This window comes from Hyaena hyaena, unplaced genomic scaffold (genome assembly GCF_003009895.1).
Source record: "Hyaena hyaena isolate Hyena2069 unplaced genomic scaffold, ASM300989v1 scaffold_5, whole genome shotgun sequence".
Lineage (NCBI taxonomy): Eukaryota > Metazoa > Chordata > Mammalia > Carnivora > Hyaenidae > Hyaena > Hyaena hyaena.
Window position 1 is genome coordinate 8,238,152 of NW_024080637.1, and position 17,539 is coordinate 8,255,690.

Sequence of the window (17,539 nt, forward strand, 5' to 3'; positions counted from 1 at the left end):
GGACAGCAACATGCAGAAAAAAGAACCTTGACTACTTTCTTACACCATACACAAAAATAAACTCAAAATGGATGAAAGATCTAAACATAAGACAGGAAGCCATCAAAATCCTAGAGGAAAAAGCAGACAAAAATCTCTTTGACTTCGGCCGCAGCAACTTCTTACTCCACAGGTCGCCGAAGGCAAGGAAAACCAAAGCAAAAATGAACTACTGGGACCTCATCAATATAAGAATCTTCTGCACAGCAAAGGAAACAATAAGCAAAACTAAAAGGTAACAAAAAGAATGGGAGAATATATTTGCAAATGACATATCAGATAAAGGGTTAGTATCCAAAACTTGTAAAGAACTTATCAAACTCAACACCCAAAAAACAATCCAGTGAAAAAATGTGCAAAAGACATGAATAGCCACTTTTCCAAAGAAGACATCCAGATGGCCAACTGAAACATGAAACAAATGGTCAACATCACTCATCATCAGGGAAATACAAATCAAAACTGCAATGAGATCCCACCTCACATCTATCAGAATGGCTAAAATTAATAATTCAGGCAACAACAGATGTTAGCAAGAATATGGAGAAAGAGGATGTCTTTTGCACTGCTGGTGGGAATGCAAACTGGTGCAGCCACTCTGAAAAACAGTATGGAGGTTCCTTAAAAAAAACAGAACTACCCTACGGCCAGCAGTTGCACTACTAGGTATTTATCCAAAGGATACAGGTGTGCTGTTTGAAGGGGCACATGCACCCCAATGTTTATAGGAACGCTATCACAACAGCCAAAGTATGAAAAAAGCCCAAATGTCCATTGACAGATGAATGGATAAAGAAGGTATGGTATACAATGGAGTATTACTCACTGATCAAAAAGAATGAAATCTTCACATTTGCAACAAAGTGGATGGAACTAGAGTGTATTAAGCTAAGCAAAATTAGAGAAAGAAAACTATCATAACGACTTCACTCATATGTAGAATTTAAGATACAAAACAGATCAACATAAGGGAAAGGAAGGAAAAATAATATAAAAACAAGGAGAGGGACAAAACATTAGAGATTCTTAAATACAGAGAACAAATTAAGGGTTGCTGGAGGGATTTGGGTGGGGGCATGGGCTAAATGGGCAAGGGGCATTAAGGACGACACTTGTGATGAGCACTGGGTGTTATATGTAGGAGTTGAATCCCTGGATTCAACATTTGTATAAAGTTTAAAAACATGCAAAACAATGCATTATAATCCTTAGTGATGTAAAACATTTATGATAAAATTAGAAAAGCAAGAAAACTACTAACACATGACTGACAATAGCAGTTACCTAAAGGTTGGGAAAGTTCAGAGGGAAGATACCATCAAGATTGGTCACTGATCAATGCTTCAGGGGGTTGGCCATTTTTATTTCCTAAGTTGGGTGTTTTGTTTATGCGTGGTTAATTCTTTTTGCTTTATAACTTGCATAATTATTTAAAATATGTTTACATGCTTTTATATATACTAAATAATTTTTTAAAGGTAAGTAAAAAAATTCAGAAGAAGAGATTACTTCTATCTGGGAAGAGTATTAAGGAAGAGTTCATGAAGAAAGTCATCTCTGAGTGAGGCTTAAGACAACTGATGGGAACCTAGGTGGCTCAGTTGGTTAAGCCTCTGACTCTTGATTTCAGCTCAGGTCATGATCTCATAGTTCATGAGTTCAAGTCCCACACTAGGCTCTGCGCTAACAATGCAGAGCCTACTTTGGATTCTCTCTCCCTCCCCCTCTCTCTGCTCCATCCCCACACATTCCCCCCCCCAAATAAATAAACTTTAAAAAAAAAAGACAACTGATAGGATTCAGATAGCTGAAGTAGTATGAAACAGCATGGTGGTGGTAAGGCACCATGATCACAGGTAATGAAGTAGGAAATTATCAGAGTATATAAAGAACCAAGAAATGTTTAGTGTGGCTAAAAAGGAAGTATGGAAGACTACTAGTAGGAATAAGACTAGAAAATAGAATCAGAGTACATAGAGTCCTGAATGTTGGAGTACACGTTTTATTCTAAAGGTAGTAAAAGTCCATTAAAATTTTTGAGTAAGAGAGGGAAACAACCAGAGATTAACTCCAGAAAAAAATAATCTGGTAGATACAATTCTCATTTCATTCAAATCCATGTTCTGAATGTCTGTTTGCACAAAAAACAAGTACAAAAGATAGAAGAAGGAAGGTGAGATGGCAAGAAACAATATACAATCTAGAATCTCCCATGGCATTATAATAACTAGAAGGCATCCTTAAACTCTCAGAATGTCATTACTTACTCACAAAATGTAATTTCCCTTCTACTCTCACTTTGGAAAGCATAAGCAACTATGTATGACAAAAAAATTAATATATGCTAAATAAGAAATACATATACACAAATTATTATAAAATACTGTAGTTTAAAAATACACAGGAAATTATATATAAAGTTCATTCAAAGCCTTCTAAGGTTTTACTTTTTTAATGTTTATTTTTGAGAGAGAGAGAAAGCACAAGTGGGGAAGGGGCAGAGAGAAAGGGAGAGACAGAATCTGAAGCAGGCTCCAGGCTCCAAGCTGTCAGCACAGAGCCTGATGCAGGGCTTGAATCCATGAACTGTGAGATCATGACCTGAGCCGAAGCCGAAGTCGAGCACTTAACTGACTAAGCCACTCAGGAGCCCCTGAGCTTTTTTTCTTTTTTTTAAGTTTATTTATTCTACTTTTGAGTGTGCATGAGAGAGTGAGCACATAGGGAAGGGGCAGAGAGTGAGGAAGAGAGAGAAAATCACGAAGCAGGATTTATGCTATCAGTGCAGAGCCCAATGCAGAACTTGAACTCATGAAACGTGAGATCATGACCTGATTGGACACTTAATTGACTAAGCTACCCAGGCACCCCAGGCTTCAAGGCTTTTTAAGTGATTTATGGTAGAGTAACCACTATGCAAGTGATAGAGTATTCAAGGCTTTCACATTCAAGAAAATTAAGACAGGATTTGCCAATTCCACACAATGTGTTACACAGAAAAGAAAAAAATACTAGGATCATTTCAGAACACGTAAAAGATGCTTCCACTTATTAAAGAAAAACACAGTGAAATTATGTATCAAATTACTACTTAGATTATCTAAAAACAGGATTCTTAAAACAGGCATACCACAGATGTATACCTGTTTTTTAAAACTTCTATACTACTAATATATACACATAGAGGCAACTGACATAATGTAAAGCATACTGGTCTGGGAGCCTTAGTCCTAATTCTGCCACCAACTAGGTCTATGATTTAGACAAGCCATTAACACCTCTCATTTTCCTCATCTAAAAATGTCTCATTTTCCCCATCTAAAAACTGAAGAGTTTGTACCAGATGATCTAAGATACCTTCTAGTTTTTATGAGCTGCGAAATGATTTCTATTTGAGGACAGACACTTACAGATCACTTGTTTATGCCTTTGAAATGTTATTTACTTAGATATATACGTGCATGCCCTCATCCTATATTACAGATAATATTTAAAACAGCTTACATGTATTATAGTCTGACCTTAGACTTGCACTATTATCTTACTATCAAAGTAATTTTTGTTGTATAGTTTTTGCATTTTACTATGATAGTTCAAAATGGACTCTACTGATTTAGAAGGATACTTCTGGAGAATGAGTAACCACTTACGGTAAACATGTACTTTAATGACTCTGCAACGACCACAGCCTTTCCTTGTTGGTATTCCTCAGAGCTCCATTCTCAGCACTAGTTTCTTCACACTGGCCTATCCCATTCACCACCATAGTTTCAATAATCACATAAACACTGGGTCTCCCAAATCTGTATTTTAGCCCAGATCTACTTTCTGAGGTCCATCTATATCCATATATTCATCATTCATTTACATATTACCACCTGTTGTCAGTATTTCAAACTCAACATAACAAAAAACCAATCTTCCACTCCTCTGCCAAATCTGCTCTTCTATTTATTATCTCGATGAATAAGAACAAAGTCCAGTCAGATGCCCAAGCCAGAAATCTGAAGCCACTCTCACTTACCCCCTCTCACCCCCACATCCAGTTAATTACCAAATCCTATTGAACTGACACATCACCATCTTTTATCTTTTCAATACTCCTTATTCCCACTGCTATTACTTAAGTACTTTATTAAACCTTGAAAATTTCTTAATTTCTTGCTAGATTCTAACAATAGCTTTTAAAAAAATAACCAAGTGTTGGTGAGGATATGGAGAAAAGGGACCCTCATGCACCACTGGTGGGAATGTAATTGGTGTAGCCACTAAGGAAAACAGTATAGAAGTTCCTCAAAAATAAAAAATAGAACTACCATATGATCCAGCCAATTCCACTCATGAATACTCACCTGATATCTGCACCCCCATGTTCATTACAGCAATATTTACAATAGCCAAGACATGAAACAACCTAAGTGTCCATCAACAGATGAATGGATAAAATGTGGTTCACATATACACAATGGAATATTATTGAACTATAAAAAGAAAATCCTGTCATTTACAACAACATGGATGGACCCTGACAGCATTATTTCAAGTAAACTAAGCAAGGTAAAGATAAATAAATATGATTTCACTTATATGTGGAATCTAAAGCAAGCAAACAAACAAAAACCCCACAGTACTCATAGATATAGAGAACAGATTGGTAGGGGACAGATGGGGATTGAGAGGGTGGGTAAAATCAGTGAAAGTGGTCAAAAAGTAAAAAATTCCAGTTACAAATTAGTACTGAGGCTGTATGTGCAGCATGGGAACTACAATTAACAATATTATATTGCATTATATATTTGAAAGCTGCTAAGAGAGTAGATCTGAAAAGTTTTCATCAGTAAGAAAAAAACTTAACTGTGTGAAAATGGATGTTAAGTAGACTTACCGTGGTGATCATTTCACAATAAATACAAATATTGAGTCATTATATTTTATATCTGAAACTAATGTTGCAGTCAATTATATCACAACGAAAAACTTTTAAGTCAATCTTACTGGGGTATATATTATTTCATGCAATAAAACCCACCAATTTTAAGTATATAGTTCAATGAGTTTTGCCAAATGCAAATATTCATCTAACTACTACCCCTAACACTATGTAAACATGTAAACATTCATAGAACTACTACCCCTAACAATATATAAGTATTTATATAATCTTAGAAAGTTCCCAGGGCCCCTCTGTAGTCAGCTGCAACTCACCTCCAACTCACCCCAGGAAATGCTGATATAATTTCTATCGCCACAGACTCATTTTGCCGGTTCCAGAGAAATCATGAGAATGGAATCATGTAATATGTACTTTTTTAACTTGACTTCTTTTGTTCAGCATAATGTCTGTGTATTCATCCATGTTGTTGTACATATTAGCAGTTTATTATCTTTACTACTGAGCAGTATTTTAGTGTTTATCCACTATAGTATTTTGCTTATTCATTCTAACTGCTTCTTAATTCGGTTTACCTGCCACCAGACACATAGACTTTGATCTATTTTCATACTGCCTCTAAAGTCATCTTTCTAGGGGGGCGCCTGGGTGGCTTAGTCGGTTGAGCGTCCGACTTTCGCTTAGGTCATGATCTCACGGTTTGTGGGTTCGGGCCCCGCGTCGGGCTCTGTGCTGACTGCCAGCTCGGAGCCTGGAGCCTATTTCGGACTGTGTCTCCCTCTCTCTTTGACCCTCCCCTGCTCACGCTGTCTCTCTCTCTTTCCTAGAAATAAATAAAACATTAAAAATTAAAAAAATAAATAAATAAATAAATAAATAAATAAATAAATAAATAAAAAATGTCTTAACCTTTAAAAAAAAAAAAGTCATCTTTCTAGGGGCGCCTGGGTGGCTTAGTCGGTTAAGCGTCCGACTTTCGCTTAGGTCATGATCTCGCGGTTCGTGGGTTCGAGCCCCACGTCGGGCTCTGTGCTGACTGCTAGTTCAGAGCCTGGAGCCTGTTTCAGAGTCTGTGACTCTCTCTCTCTCTGACCCTCCCCTGCTCAGGCTGTCTCTCTCTCTCTCTCTCCTAGAAATAAATTTAAAAAAAATACTTTTAAAAAAATACAATAAAAAAATAAAGTCATCTTTCTAAAATGCAAATCTGATTCTGTCACTCATGTTTTTCCAATTGTTCCTCGTTGCCTGAAGAATAAAGGATGGACTCTGGAACAAGACCTTCATGATCCTCCCATGCCTTAGTCCCTTATTCCTTCTCAAAACCCCCAACTTCTTGGACCCCCAATGCCATTTCTCTGTTTATTGTTTTTACATGTGAATATATCCAAATTGAGGAGAAAAGTGAGTGTTTCAATTCATTCTTGGAAATAAATTTAGGTCCCAAGTATTATATGGCCTGAAGGCTCCACCTGACTTCATATTAATCCCATACATTTTGGGACTGACACAGTAAATACTGAAGTATACTTCATAGGCAGGTGGTCAGTTGCCAATGTATTGCTTTGTCTTTATGTAATATTACACCTAAATGATCACAGAAACTAAGACATGAAGGTATAATCTTTTATACATAAGCTATAATCACACTAAAGATATAATTTATATCCTGCTTTTGTACTTACTTCAAGAGCATTTTCCATGTTGTAACATTCTATTCATAAATATTACTTTTAATGGCTAAAAAACGTTCTAAAAAAGATGCATACATCCAATCAGTGTAACACAGTTAAACCTTTCACCTATGGCTAAGCATTTAGGTTACCTCTAAATTTTTGTGTTAAATTTAAGCAATGCTGCAATAAACACCTTCCTGTACCAAGTGTATTTTACATTTTAGGTAATTTTTTTGGCACAAAATCCCACAAGGGGAATTACTGCATTCAGAAAGCATGAATAATTTATGGTTTTAATATATTCATAAAACATTATCAAGTAATACATGAAAGTAATTTTAATACCCTGGTCACCCTCACTCCCCTTTCCAAGGCTTGTTCCTCAGAGACAATCTCTTCTATTATTCATTGTAGTTCATATATGCTATTTACCAACTACAGATATTGTTTTCTTACTTCCTGTTATGATAATGAGGCTATAGCTCAACTACATCACTTCTTACTGCCTCTGTTAATTCAGGGGAGGTTAACTTTGTAATGCCAAATACTACACATAAACATATTTCTTCTCTCTCAACTTATAATAATATGTCTTTCTGGGCGTCTGGGTGGTTCAGTCAGTTAAATGTCCGACTTCGGCTCAGGTCATGATCTCACAGTTCGTGGGTTCGAGCCCCGCGTCGGACTCTGTGCTTACTGCCAGCTCAGAGCCTGAAGCCTGTTTCAGATTCTGTGTCTCTCTCTTTCTCTCTGACCCTCCCCTGCTCACGCTGTTTTTCTCTCTCTCAAAAATAAATAAAACATTTAAAAAAATAAAAAACAAAAAAAAAATATGTATATATATCTTTCTATTAGAATCCTTAGTCTTTTCCAATAGCTATGCATACACTTTTACATTGTTAGGGTTAACAATATTTATAATTTATTTTGAAACCATAATAAAGTTGTCCATGCTAGTCGTGTTTGAAACTTGAAAATTAAATAAAGAATATTTACATTATGATTATATAGGTACTGTTTAACTGAAGAAACAAATAGTAAGTTATGATTATGCTTCTACCAGGTACCAATATCATAACCCCTAAGCCACTCAAAGGAAAGTATTCTTACATCATGATCAATGGATTATCGTACAACTTTGATTCCAGTCTTTGTAAAATAATATAGTGCTTTTAGGTAAAGCACTAAAATTTATATTTCCTTAAACTTTGGCAAGTTCTAACTTGCCACTGATACCAAAGTCCAATGCCAGCCTTCCAAATTTATTGACTGTTATTTTGCATCTGAGTCCGAAAAGTTTTATCATCTAATAAAGTGTGCAGACTAAGTCATAAAGAATCCCCACCTGCCAGAGCATCCCGATAAAGCTGCACAAAATGATTAAAGATATCCTTTGGCAAACACTTTTCATCCGGTAGACACTGCAGAAGAATGACTATTTCAGACTGACCCACTGCATGCATTCCCTTGGTTGTGAAACACCAGCACTTCCTGTTCACATCTATGAATGGAATAAAAAATATAAAAATAAAAATCTCAATCTTTTCCTTTAAAAAATGCACAGAAATCTATGCTATAATACAGCAAAGAATAATATACGTCAAACTGAATCCATATAATTCAATTGTGAACTATAAATGCATGGAACCAAAATATAATTATAGACAATAAAATATACCAATTCCTCTGGCTTTAAACAAATACTTAGAAAAGCTGGAAGAGAAGTAAAAGAGGAAAGAATAAAAGAAAATTCACTTAAAACTTTTAACTCCTATTATCAGAAGGTATAATTATTAAAGGAAAACATTTCATTAAAAATAAAATAAATGAAACAAAACTAGGTATCCTATAATGATTAAAGAATATACTCCCCAACCCTGTATTTTAAAAAACTCACTCTACCAAGGGAAATAATTACTTATGTAAAACTAGAAACAACAACAATAAAAGCCAGTATTATAGTTTAGGATTCAGCTTGTGGTCTAAAGAAAATATATTTTTATATATACTTTTAAATTTTAATATGTGACTGAAAGATTCTAACTTTTTATTTTATTTTTTTAAAGATTTTATTTTTAAGTAATCTCTACACCCAATGTGTGGCTTGAGCTTTATAACCCCGAGATCAAGAACTGCATGTTCTACTGACTAAACCAGCCAGGTCTTTTTGAGGAGAAAATTGTAGATAAACAGCAACATGATTTTATTTGGTTTCATCCTGTAAAAAGTGGTGAAAGTGATGAAAGGATGGCTCTTCTGGACAACTTACTTTCACTTCTTTACCTTAAGGCTTTGTAGAGAACCAAGAGCACAAGTCATATGTAGTTAATGTTCAATCTTTGACACTTTTATCATTTATACTCCAACACAATAGGATCCCCAAAGGAACTGAAGTAGGATTAAAATATAATTACAGATATCACAATGTATATAAAAATGAATAGATCCCTTTCTTTCACTTTGGGAATTGTTACTTTATATACCTAAACAGGAGGCCCTTAATCCAACTATATTAAGATGGTGTATATTTCAGGGAATTCTAGGTTAGCTATTTTTTAAGTTATAAACTAGATATGGTAAATTGAAATTTCAAGCAAGTTATTTTAAAATCTGACCCTAGAAGGAAAGAGGGCAAGCATTCATAACTGGCCAAACAATTAGCAAGTAAGAACCTCAAAGGAAGTAGCATATAGGTGTTTCTGGTGTCTGAGGTCAACTTAAAACAAGTACACAGTGAGAATGACAGGATAGTTCCCTAGGGCCTCCCTGCTTCCTCCAAAACTCTATTAACATTCATCCAGGAAAAATGCATTCTCTATTTTTCAACACCCATCTTAGAGTCAAGATTCTAATTTATTCTCTTCTTACTCATTCTGATGCCCAAGAAGCTAGCCCCAAGAATTGAGAAGTTTCTGAATCTTAACTTACAATGTACTGAAGTTTTACTAATTAACATTTCTCTCAAATAAGGCTTTGCACACGATTAGGGTTTATGAGATTTAAATCTAGCATGTAAACTGTTTGTCCATCCTAAGATAATTTATCTATCTCCTCTACTCTGGTAGTAAGTTGTGACTTAGCACATACATCTCAGGAAGAACTTAACTCAGATCAGTTCAACTTCTGTTTGGCTTTCCTCCATGGAGAATTCACCTATCTCATCTCAAGAGTTTCAGTTAGTCCCACAGTTGTCCTCTGGGATATATTATTTTATACAAACCAACTTCTTCAGTACCCAGTGTTCAGTAAGATTTGGATATATTCATATAAAAATACTTGTATGGAATGAATTTGAAAGCTTTACTTATTATTTATGAGTCAGTAAAGTATCCCATTTTAATTTAAAAAAATTTCTAACTTACAATTTACAATTTTAACCATTGACAACAAATTTGCATTTAAAACAAATACAAGTGGGTCAGGGCCACCATCCTCTAATTGCTGCATTACTGAAATCTGCGATGGTTTCTCTTCCACAGCGTAGTCTGTAAGGGCAAAAAATACATGTAAAAGATTAGTTAAAGGGACAAGCCAAGAAAGAAACCTGATGGAGGAATGGTCTGATTATTCACAGCAAAGGTTAAGCATTTGATTTGTAGTTAGGTGAACAGGTTTATACCTGCTGTCTTAGTGTCATGCAAACAGTGTCCCTTTCATTCTCAAAAGTGACCCAATCCAGTATGGATGAGAACATGATTATCCTATGCATAGACTTCTCCACAAACTGGTTTATGCCATAGTCTAAAACAGCCCTTTAATGTAACAAAAATTCTCCAACTATCATAATAAGAACTTCACATATTATGTGTTCTAATGCCAACATTTAAAATAATCCATGACAGAGAGAGGTGAGTAAGAGATGAGCTAGATGGGTGATGGGTATTAAAGAAGACACGTGTGAGGAGTATTGGGTGAATATAAGTGATGAATCCCTGAGCTCTACTCCTGAAACCAGTATTGTACTGTATGTTAACTAAAATTTAAATAAAAAATGAAATAATCCATGATATACAAGAAAGTGGTAATACTCTAGTTACCTCTGGATGAAAGGATGTTGAGGGGTTGAGGTAAAAGATATTCTATATCCTTTAGTAGTGTTGAGATTTTTTACCACTAAAAAATTAAACTTTAGGAGTGCCTAGGTGACTCAGTTGGTTAAGTGACTGTCTATTTATATTGGCTCAGGTGGTAATCTTGTAGTAGTGAGATCGAGCCCCACATCAAGTTCCACACTGAGTAAGGGCCTGCTTGGGATTCTCTCTCCCGCGCTTTCTGTCCCTTCCCCCCTTCAAAATAAATAAATAAACAATTTATTTTTTAATTTAAAAAAAATTAAACTTTAAAAATGTACCCAGAAAATAAACTAAAAGTATCATGAAGTGACTGGTGTCATGACATGCTTCCTTTAAATCAAGTGTTCAGTACATATATCAATCACCAAAATCACCAGTAAATCACACAATAGATTCCAAACATGGACAAGTTAATACTTGAGACCTTGCACAGAACCATTCCCATTTAATCCTTGAAAGCATAGTATGTGATACTCATCCATCCCATTTTGAATGAAGTAGCCTTCCTAGCTTGAAGTCAAAATCATAGATAATAACTATTGTAGAATATAAAGATACAGGGGCGCCTGGGTGGCTTAGTCGGTTAAGCGTCCGACTTTCGCTTAGGTCATGATCTCGCGGTTCACGGGTTCGAGCCCCGCGTCGGGCTCTGTGCTGACTGCCAGCTCGGAGCCTGGAGCCTGTTTCAGTCTGTGACTCCCTCTCTCTCTGACCCTCCCCTGCTCACGCTGTCTCTCTCTCTCCTATAAATAAATAAAAAAATAAAAAAAAATAAAAAAAAAAGAATATAAAGATACAGAGAAGGAATTGAAAACCTATAAGTTGCATGTTGTTTGATTAGTCTTATATAAAATATACCATTATGGACAGCCAGGGAGAACAAAATAGTACCACTTCCTACTGGCGAAAACAAATGAAAACACTATTTTTTTGGATATAAGGGGAAATGTTGATTCTACCAATGAAAATATTCACTGAAAAGAGAAATACTAAGTGACTTTTAAAAAGAAGAAAATATTTGTATGAAGTTATTCCACTGGAATACAAAACTGCAAAATTCTGGTGAAGAAACAGTAAAATGGTTAAATTAAATATAGATAACTAGTTGTTGTTTCTTAGTAGGAGAGGTTTTGATAATTAGATTTAATGAAAATGGAACCTTGCAATTTTATTTACTTTGACAACAGAGTAGGACAATTTAACTTATAGGACTCATCAAAATAACCAAAATTTGAATTTTACTACCAAAAGAGTATTTCTAGAGGGTCCTAGTAAAGTACCAAAGGCATTATATAATCAAAACATGCTCAACTTTATATGGAAGTTCACTGTTGAACTATCTGGGACATAACTGTATTTTATAGTATAATACCCTCAGCCAACACTGCTGAGAGCCCACTACAGGCCCAGCACCATAGTAGGAAAAGACAGAAGCATAAATTAAAACTGAAGGAATGTATGGTCTAATCAGACATATAAAATATCTAAATTACAAAAAGAAAAGTGTTAGTACAGTAAAGGTCTGTAAGAATTTCTATTCAAATGGAGATGAAGTAAAAACACTACTACAGAGGTAGCATAGGTAAGAATTCAGAGAAGCGTTTTTTCATTAATCTGGATTTTGAAAGGTTGAGTTCTTCAAGGAGTCTACAGTATGCAAGGGTACGCTAAGCAGAGCAAAGGAAGATAAGGAAAACATCAATTACATGTGTAATTTGCACCTGGCACTGTTCTTGCTATATAACTTCCAGTATGAAATCTGATTTAATACTCACAATAACTTTTAAGTAGGTGTAGTTACCTATTTTTTTTTAAGATTAGGAAAAAGATTCAGAAAGGAAAAATGACCTGTCCACTGGATCACAGCTAGAAAATAAGGGTACTAGGACTAGAATTCAGGTTTGTTTAGTTCTTTGTTCAGGTTTGTGCAGTCCATTCTCTCCCCACTCTTCCACAGCATATGAAAAACATGGAAGTGTAAAGTGAATATTCAAAAACAGTAAATAATCTGCAGTATGCATGTAATATGCTAGGGTACTGGCTGGAAATAAAGTTAGAAAGATAAGTTGAGATAAAGTTATATGGAACATTGTATGCTAAAATAAGTAATTTATACTGAAATCATTTGGGAATATTGCATGTTTCTAAGCAAGAGCAATATATGATAATATCTATGTTTAAAGAGATAATTGGCAACAGTGTGGAAGATAAAATAAAGGAGAGAATGATTGAAGGCAAGGAGACCAGCTAAAAGACCAGGACAAAACTGTGGAAAGATTATTGATAAATCATCTCCTAAAAATGTACTAACTAAATGCTGATCTGGATCTATCAACAACAAACTTTCACATAAAGATAAGTATTCTTTTGACTGGACAGTAACTTTATTTCTTAATAGAACACTAAAAATATATTTTTTTTAATTTTTAAAAATGTTTTATTTATTTTTGAAAGAGAGAGAGACACAGCACGAGCAGGGGAGGATCAGAGAGAGAATCCGAAGACAGGCTCCAGGCTCTGAGCTAGCCTTCAGCACAGAGCCTGACGCGGGGCTCGAACCCATGAACCATGAGATCATGACCTGAGCCGAAGTCAGATGCTCAACCGACTGAGCCACCTAGGCATCCCTAAAAATATTTTTTTAACAACAAAATTGCTACGTAAGTTCAGTGGTCTCTGCTTATTCTAATGTACATTTCTGAATGTATATTATACTGTAAGACAAAAAGTTACATTAATGTCCTGACTGTATCAAGTGGGCCAATCCTAGAACCATAAGCAACTCTTCATAGTATTATGTGCTTTGAAATATAGAGAAAAAAGTACCAATGAACTACATTTATATATCTTCCCAACAAATGAAATGACCTTATAATATAAAAACATAAAATTTACTCTAAAACTATCAGTAATAGCAACAATTATCTTCACGGCACTGAGTAGTTGTTTTCTTTGTTGGAAAAGAAAAAGGTTGGTTATCACTCAAATTTTCTCTTAGAAGATAATATCTGGCATCCTTGCCATTACGATGCTGTTTAAATGATTTTGGTTTTTTTGTTTTGTCATTGTTGTTATTTAGTTTATTTATTTATTTTGAGAGAGAGGGAGAGAGAGAGTGCAAGCAAGCACAGCATAGAGCCCAATGTGGGACTTGATCCTACAAACTGTGAGATCATGTCCTGACCAGAAATCAAGAGTTGGACAATTAACCGACTGAGCCACCAAGGTGTCCCAGGTTCCCTGTTTAAATGTGTAAGTCTACATACCTCCTTTTACACCAGTGGAGATGAGAATGGGAGGAAGCCCATCTTCAGGAATTAGGTTCATTGCACTGCCAACAGGACTTCCAACCTGAGTTATACTCCCAGAGAACAGAGAAATATCCATCTAGGAAAGCAAATCAGCAAAGTGAGCATTAGAGAGAGGTCAACACTTTAGCAGAATATTGTCAAGGACATAAATGTGAATTTAAGTGAAAACTGGAATTCATACTTTTTGAAAAACAGCACATATTTCTCATTAACCTGTTGCTGGTTTCCCAAAGGACTGGGCTTATACCATAAAAATATTTCCAGTTACATAGTTTCTCTTTTTGGCATCATGATATCAGAATAATAAGAAAAGAAGCCTTATAGCCTGGCTTAAAGCTTTCTTTACCCAGGTCGTCTCTGCCATAAAAGAAAATATTTTTTAAAAACTGCAGTGGCAACAGAAACACAATTTCAATATTATCTCATAATTTCTGAACCTTCAGAGCATTTGGCCCACTTAAAGTCTCATTTACATTCCTTTTTAAAACTAGCTTTGAGAAAAGTGGTGATGGTTGTACAGCAATGAATAGACTTAGTGCCACTAGTTTGTACACTTAGAAATGATAAAAATGGCAGATTTTACATTATGTATATTTTACCACAATAAAAAAATTAATAGATAAAATACAGAGATTAAAATAAGTCACTGTTTTCTTTATTAGGCAATGAAATAAAACTTCAAGTTCATTTTTCTTTTTATTAATATGAAGATCACATTTACTACACTATTTAATAAAGCATAATGCTGCAAAAACACATTTGGGATAGAGTTAAATCCACTTAACAATTTAATAGGCTATACTCAAAATCTATTAAAATAATATTCTCCATATTCTATACAACTTAAGCAAAAAAAAAAAAAAAAAAAAAAAAATAGAAACAATCCAAATGTCCATTAACAGGAAAAAGAGATAATCTGTGGTATATCCATACAATGGAACACTACCCAGCAATAAAAAAATATTAACTTNCTATACTCAAAATCTATTAAAATAATATTCTCCAAAAAAAAAAAAAAAAAAAAAAAAAAAAAAAAAAAAAAAAAAGACTAGAAACAATCCAAATGTCCATTAACAGGAAAAAGAGATAATCTGTGGTATATCCATACAATGGAACACTACCCAGCAATAAAAAAATATTAACTTTTGTTGCATACAACATGGATAAATCTCATAATCATTAGTTTGAGCAGCTAAACACAAAAAAGCTAGAAGGCAGGCACAAAACAATATATAATATAGTTTCCACTTACGTGAAATTTAAGAACAGTCAAAACTAATCCATGGTGATACAAGTCAAGATAATGGGGTTACCCTGGGGAAAAGCAGGCAGGTATTGACATAAAAAGGGCATGAAGGAACCATCTAGACAGAGTGATGGAAATGGTATTTTCACCTGGGTGGTGGTTGCACATGTGTATGTATATCTATAAGTTCATCAAGTTGTCTCCTGAAGAGTAATGCTCCTTAAGTACTTTGCTATATAGATTTTATACCTGAATAAAGATTAAAACTATTTTCTTAAAAAATATGTCCATGTTGGGGCATCTGGGTGGCTCAGTCAGTTAAGCATCTGACTTCAGCTCAGGTCATAATCTCCCAGTTTATGAGTTCAAGCCCCGCGTCAGGTTCTGTGCTGACAGACAGCTTGGAGCCGGGAGCCTGCTTTGGAGTATATATCACCCTCTCTCTTCTGCCCCTCCCCTGCTCATGCTCTGTCTCTATCTCTCAAAAATAAATAAAACATTAAAAAAAATTTTTAAATGTTCATGTCTTACTATGACATGAACATAGGAAATTATACTATCTATAATTTAGGACTTTATCATTTTTCAGTGGGTTTTTGTTAAAAATTTTATAATGTTTTTTTTTTTAATTTTTTTTTTAATGTTTTATTTATTTCCAGGAGAGAGAGAGAGAGAGAGAGACAGCGTGAGCAGGGGAGGGTCAGAGAGAAAGGGAGTCACAGACTGAAACAGGCTCCAGGCTCTGAGCTGGCAGTCAGCACAGAGCCCGACGCGGGGCTCAAACCCACGAACCGCGAGATCATGACCTAAGAGAAAGTCGGACGCTTAACCGACTAAGCCACCCAGGCGCCCCAATAATGTTCTCAATACATCATCATATAAGAAGAAACTTGGAAAATTTTAGTGGCAAACCATTATTATCTGATTTGAAAACCATTATTACTTGATTTGAAAGCCTAGTACAGGAAATGGTGCATATATCCACCTTTTAATATCATAGAAAGTGGTCATTTGGCCTCTACTTACATACCACCTGTGAAAAGGAATTTATTTCTTCGTAGAGTACCTATTAAGTGGCACACACTCTACTAGGCCATAAAGATGAGACAAATATATTCTAGTCTGGCCCTAATGATATTTATTATCCCAATACTTATCTGGTAAAAAAAAAAAAAAAAAAAGAATTATTAATCTTAAAATAGAACTCTTTGTTTATCAGATAACTATTTTTTATCAGCTAAGTATTAAAATAGAGTGTTGAATAATGTAAGAGACAAAATAACTAACTTGGTTTAATTTTGCAAAACGAGCTGAATCTTGTTTCCTTGTAACAGTCATTCACTAGAGCTTCCTCTTTCATTCAGACGAGATCGGGCGCGTTCAGGGTGGTATGGCCGTAGACTAGAGCTTCCTCTTTCATTCCAACAGACTTTCTGTTCTAAAAACCTATCAGGGGCACTTGGCTGGCTCAGTTGGCAGAGCATGCAACTCTTGATCTTGGGGTTGTGAGTTCAAGCCCCACATTGGGTGTTGAGATTACTTAACAATACAATCTTTAAAAATCCTACATGGCAACCAAAAGGTAGAACAGAAAAAAGTAGAGATGCTTGGTTGAAGAGAAAGGAATAGAGGGACTCTTTAGTCACCTTTATATGGCCTGGCCCTTCCTCAACATGGCACTCCCAAGAGGCCACCACAGAACCTGGGGAATACTGTTTAAAAATCAGTGTACAAAGGGGGCAGGATTCCCTCTGCATGAACTCTAACTACAGCAGTAGCCTGAGCTCATTGACAACAACCTTCATGAGAATCTTTCTTCTGAAAAAAAACAAAAAAACAAAAAAGCTTCCAAATACACAGCAAACAAAAACTGATTTTGCCACATTTGCTTTACTCCTAGACACACACACACACACACACACACACACACACCCTCCTAAACTGTATCTGAAACCTATAGGCTTCCACAGAAAGGTCACTCAACTTAGACAAAGGGAAGACAGAAGGAGCACAATGCTGAGTAAACTAAGTACTCACTTTTAGATGCTGTTTTGTTTTCTTACCTCTGCTGGTAGAGGACTGGTAGTTACTGGTTTAACTGGGTCATGTGAGACAGCCAAGGTTCCTGCAGAGGAAGTTCCATTCACTGTTAATTTGGCTGCATCAGCAACTTCTCCATTAGGCAAGATCCCATCAGCAAACCAAACTCGTCTCTGCTCTCTGGGCTGAGCCACTTGAGGAGCCAGAAAAATAAAACAGGCATCACTGTGATATTAGTAGCGTTTCTAACATCAAAGAAGAGAAGG

At 35.4% G+C, this 17,539-nt stretch overlaps 1 protein-coding gene across 3 annotated transcripts in view; it reads right to left on the reverse strand.

Moving 5' to 3' along the window:
* Positions 1 to 17,539, reverse strand: part of ZFYVE9 (zinc finger FYVE-type containing 9) — a 150,558-nt gene that overhangs the window by 72,234 nt on the left and 60,785 nt on the right. For all 3 annotated transcript variants that reach the window (XM_039238548.1, XM_039238544.1, XM_039238535.1), the window contains 4 exons: positions 17,297 to 17,466; positions 13,943 to 14,063; positions 9,966 to 10,088; positions 7,949 to 8,104 (listed from right to left, as the gene is read on the reverse strand). In XM_039238548.1, the coding sequence (XP_039094479.1) occupies positions 7,949 to 8,104; positions 9,966 to 10,088; positions 13,943 to 14,063; positions 17,297 to 17,466 (570 nt within the window). The remainder of the gene's footprint in view (positions 1 to 7,948; positions 8,105 to 9,965; positions 10,089 to 13,942; positions 14,064 to 17,296; positions 17,467 to 17,539) is intronic.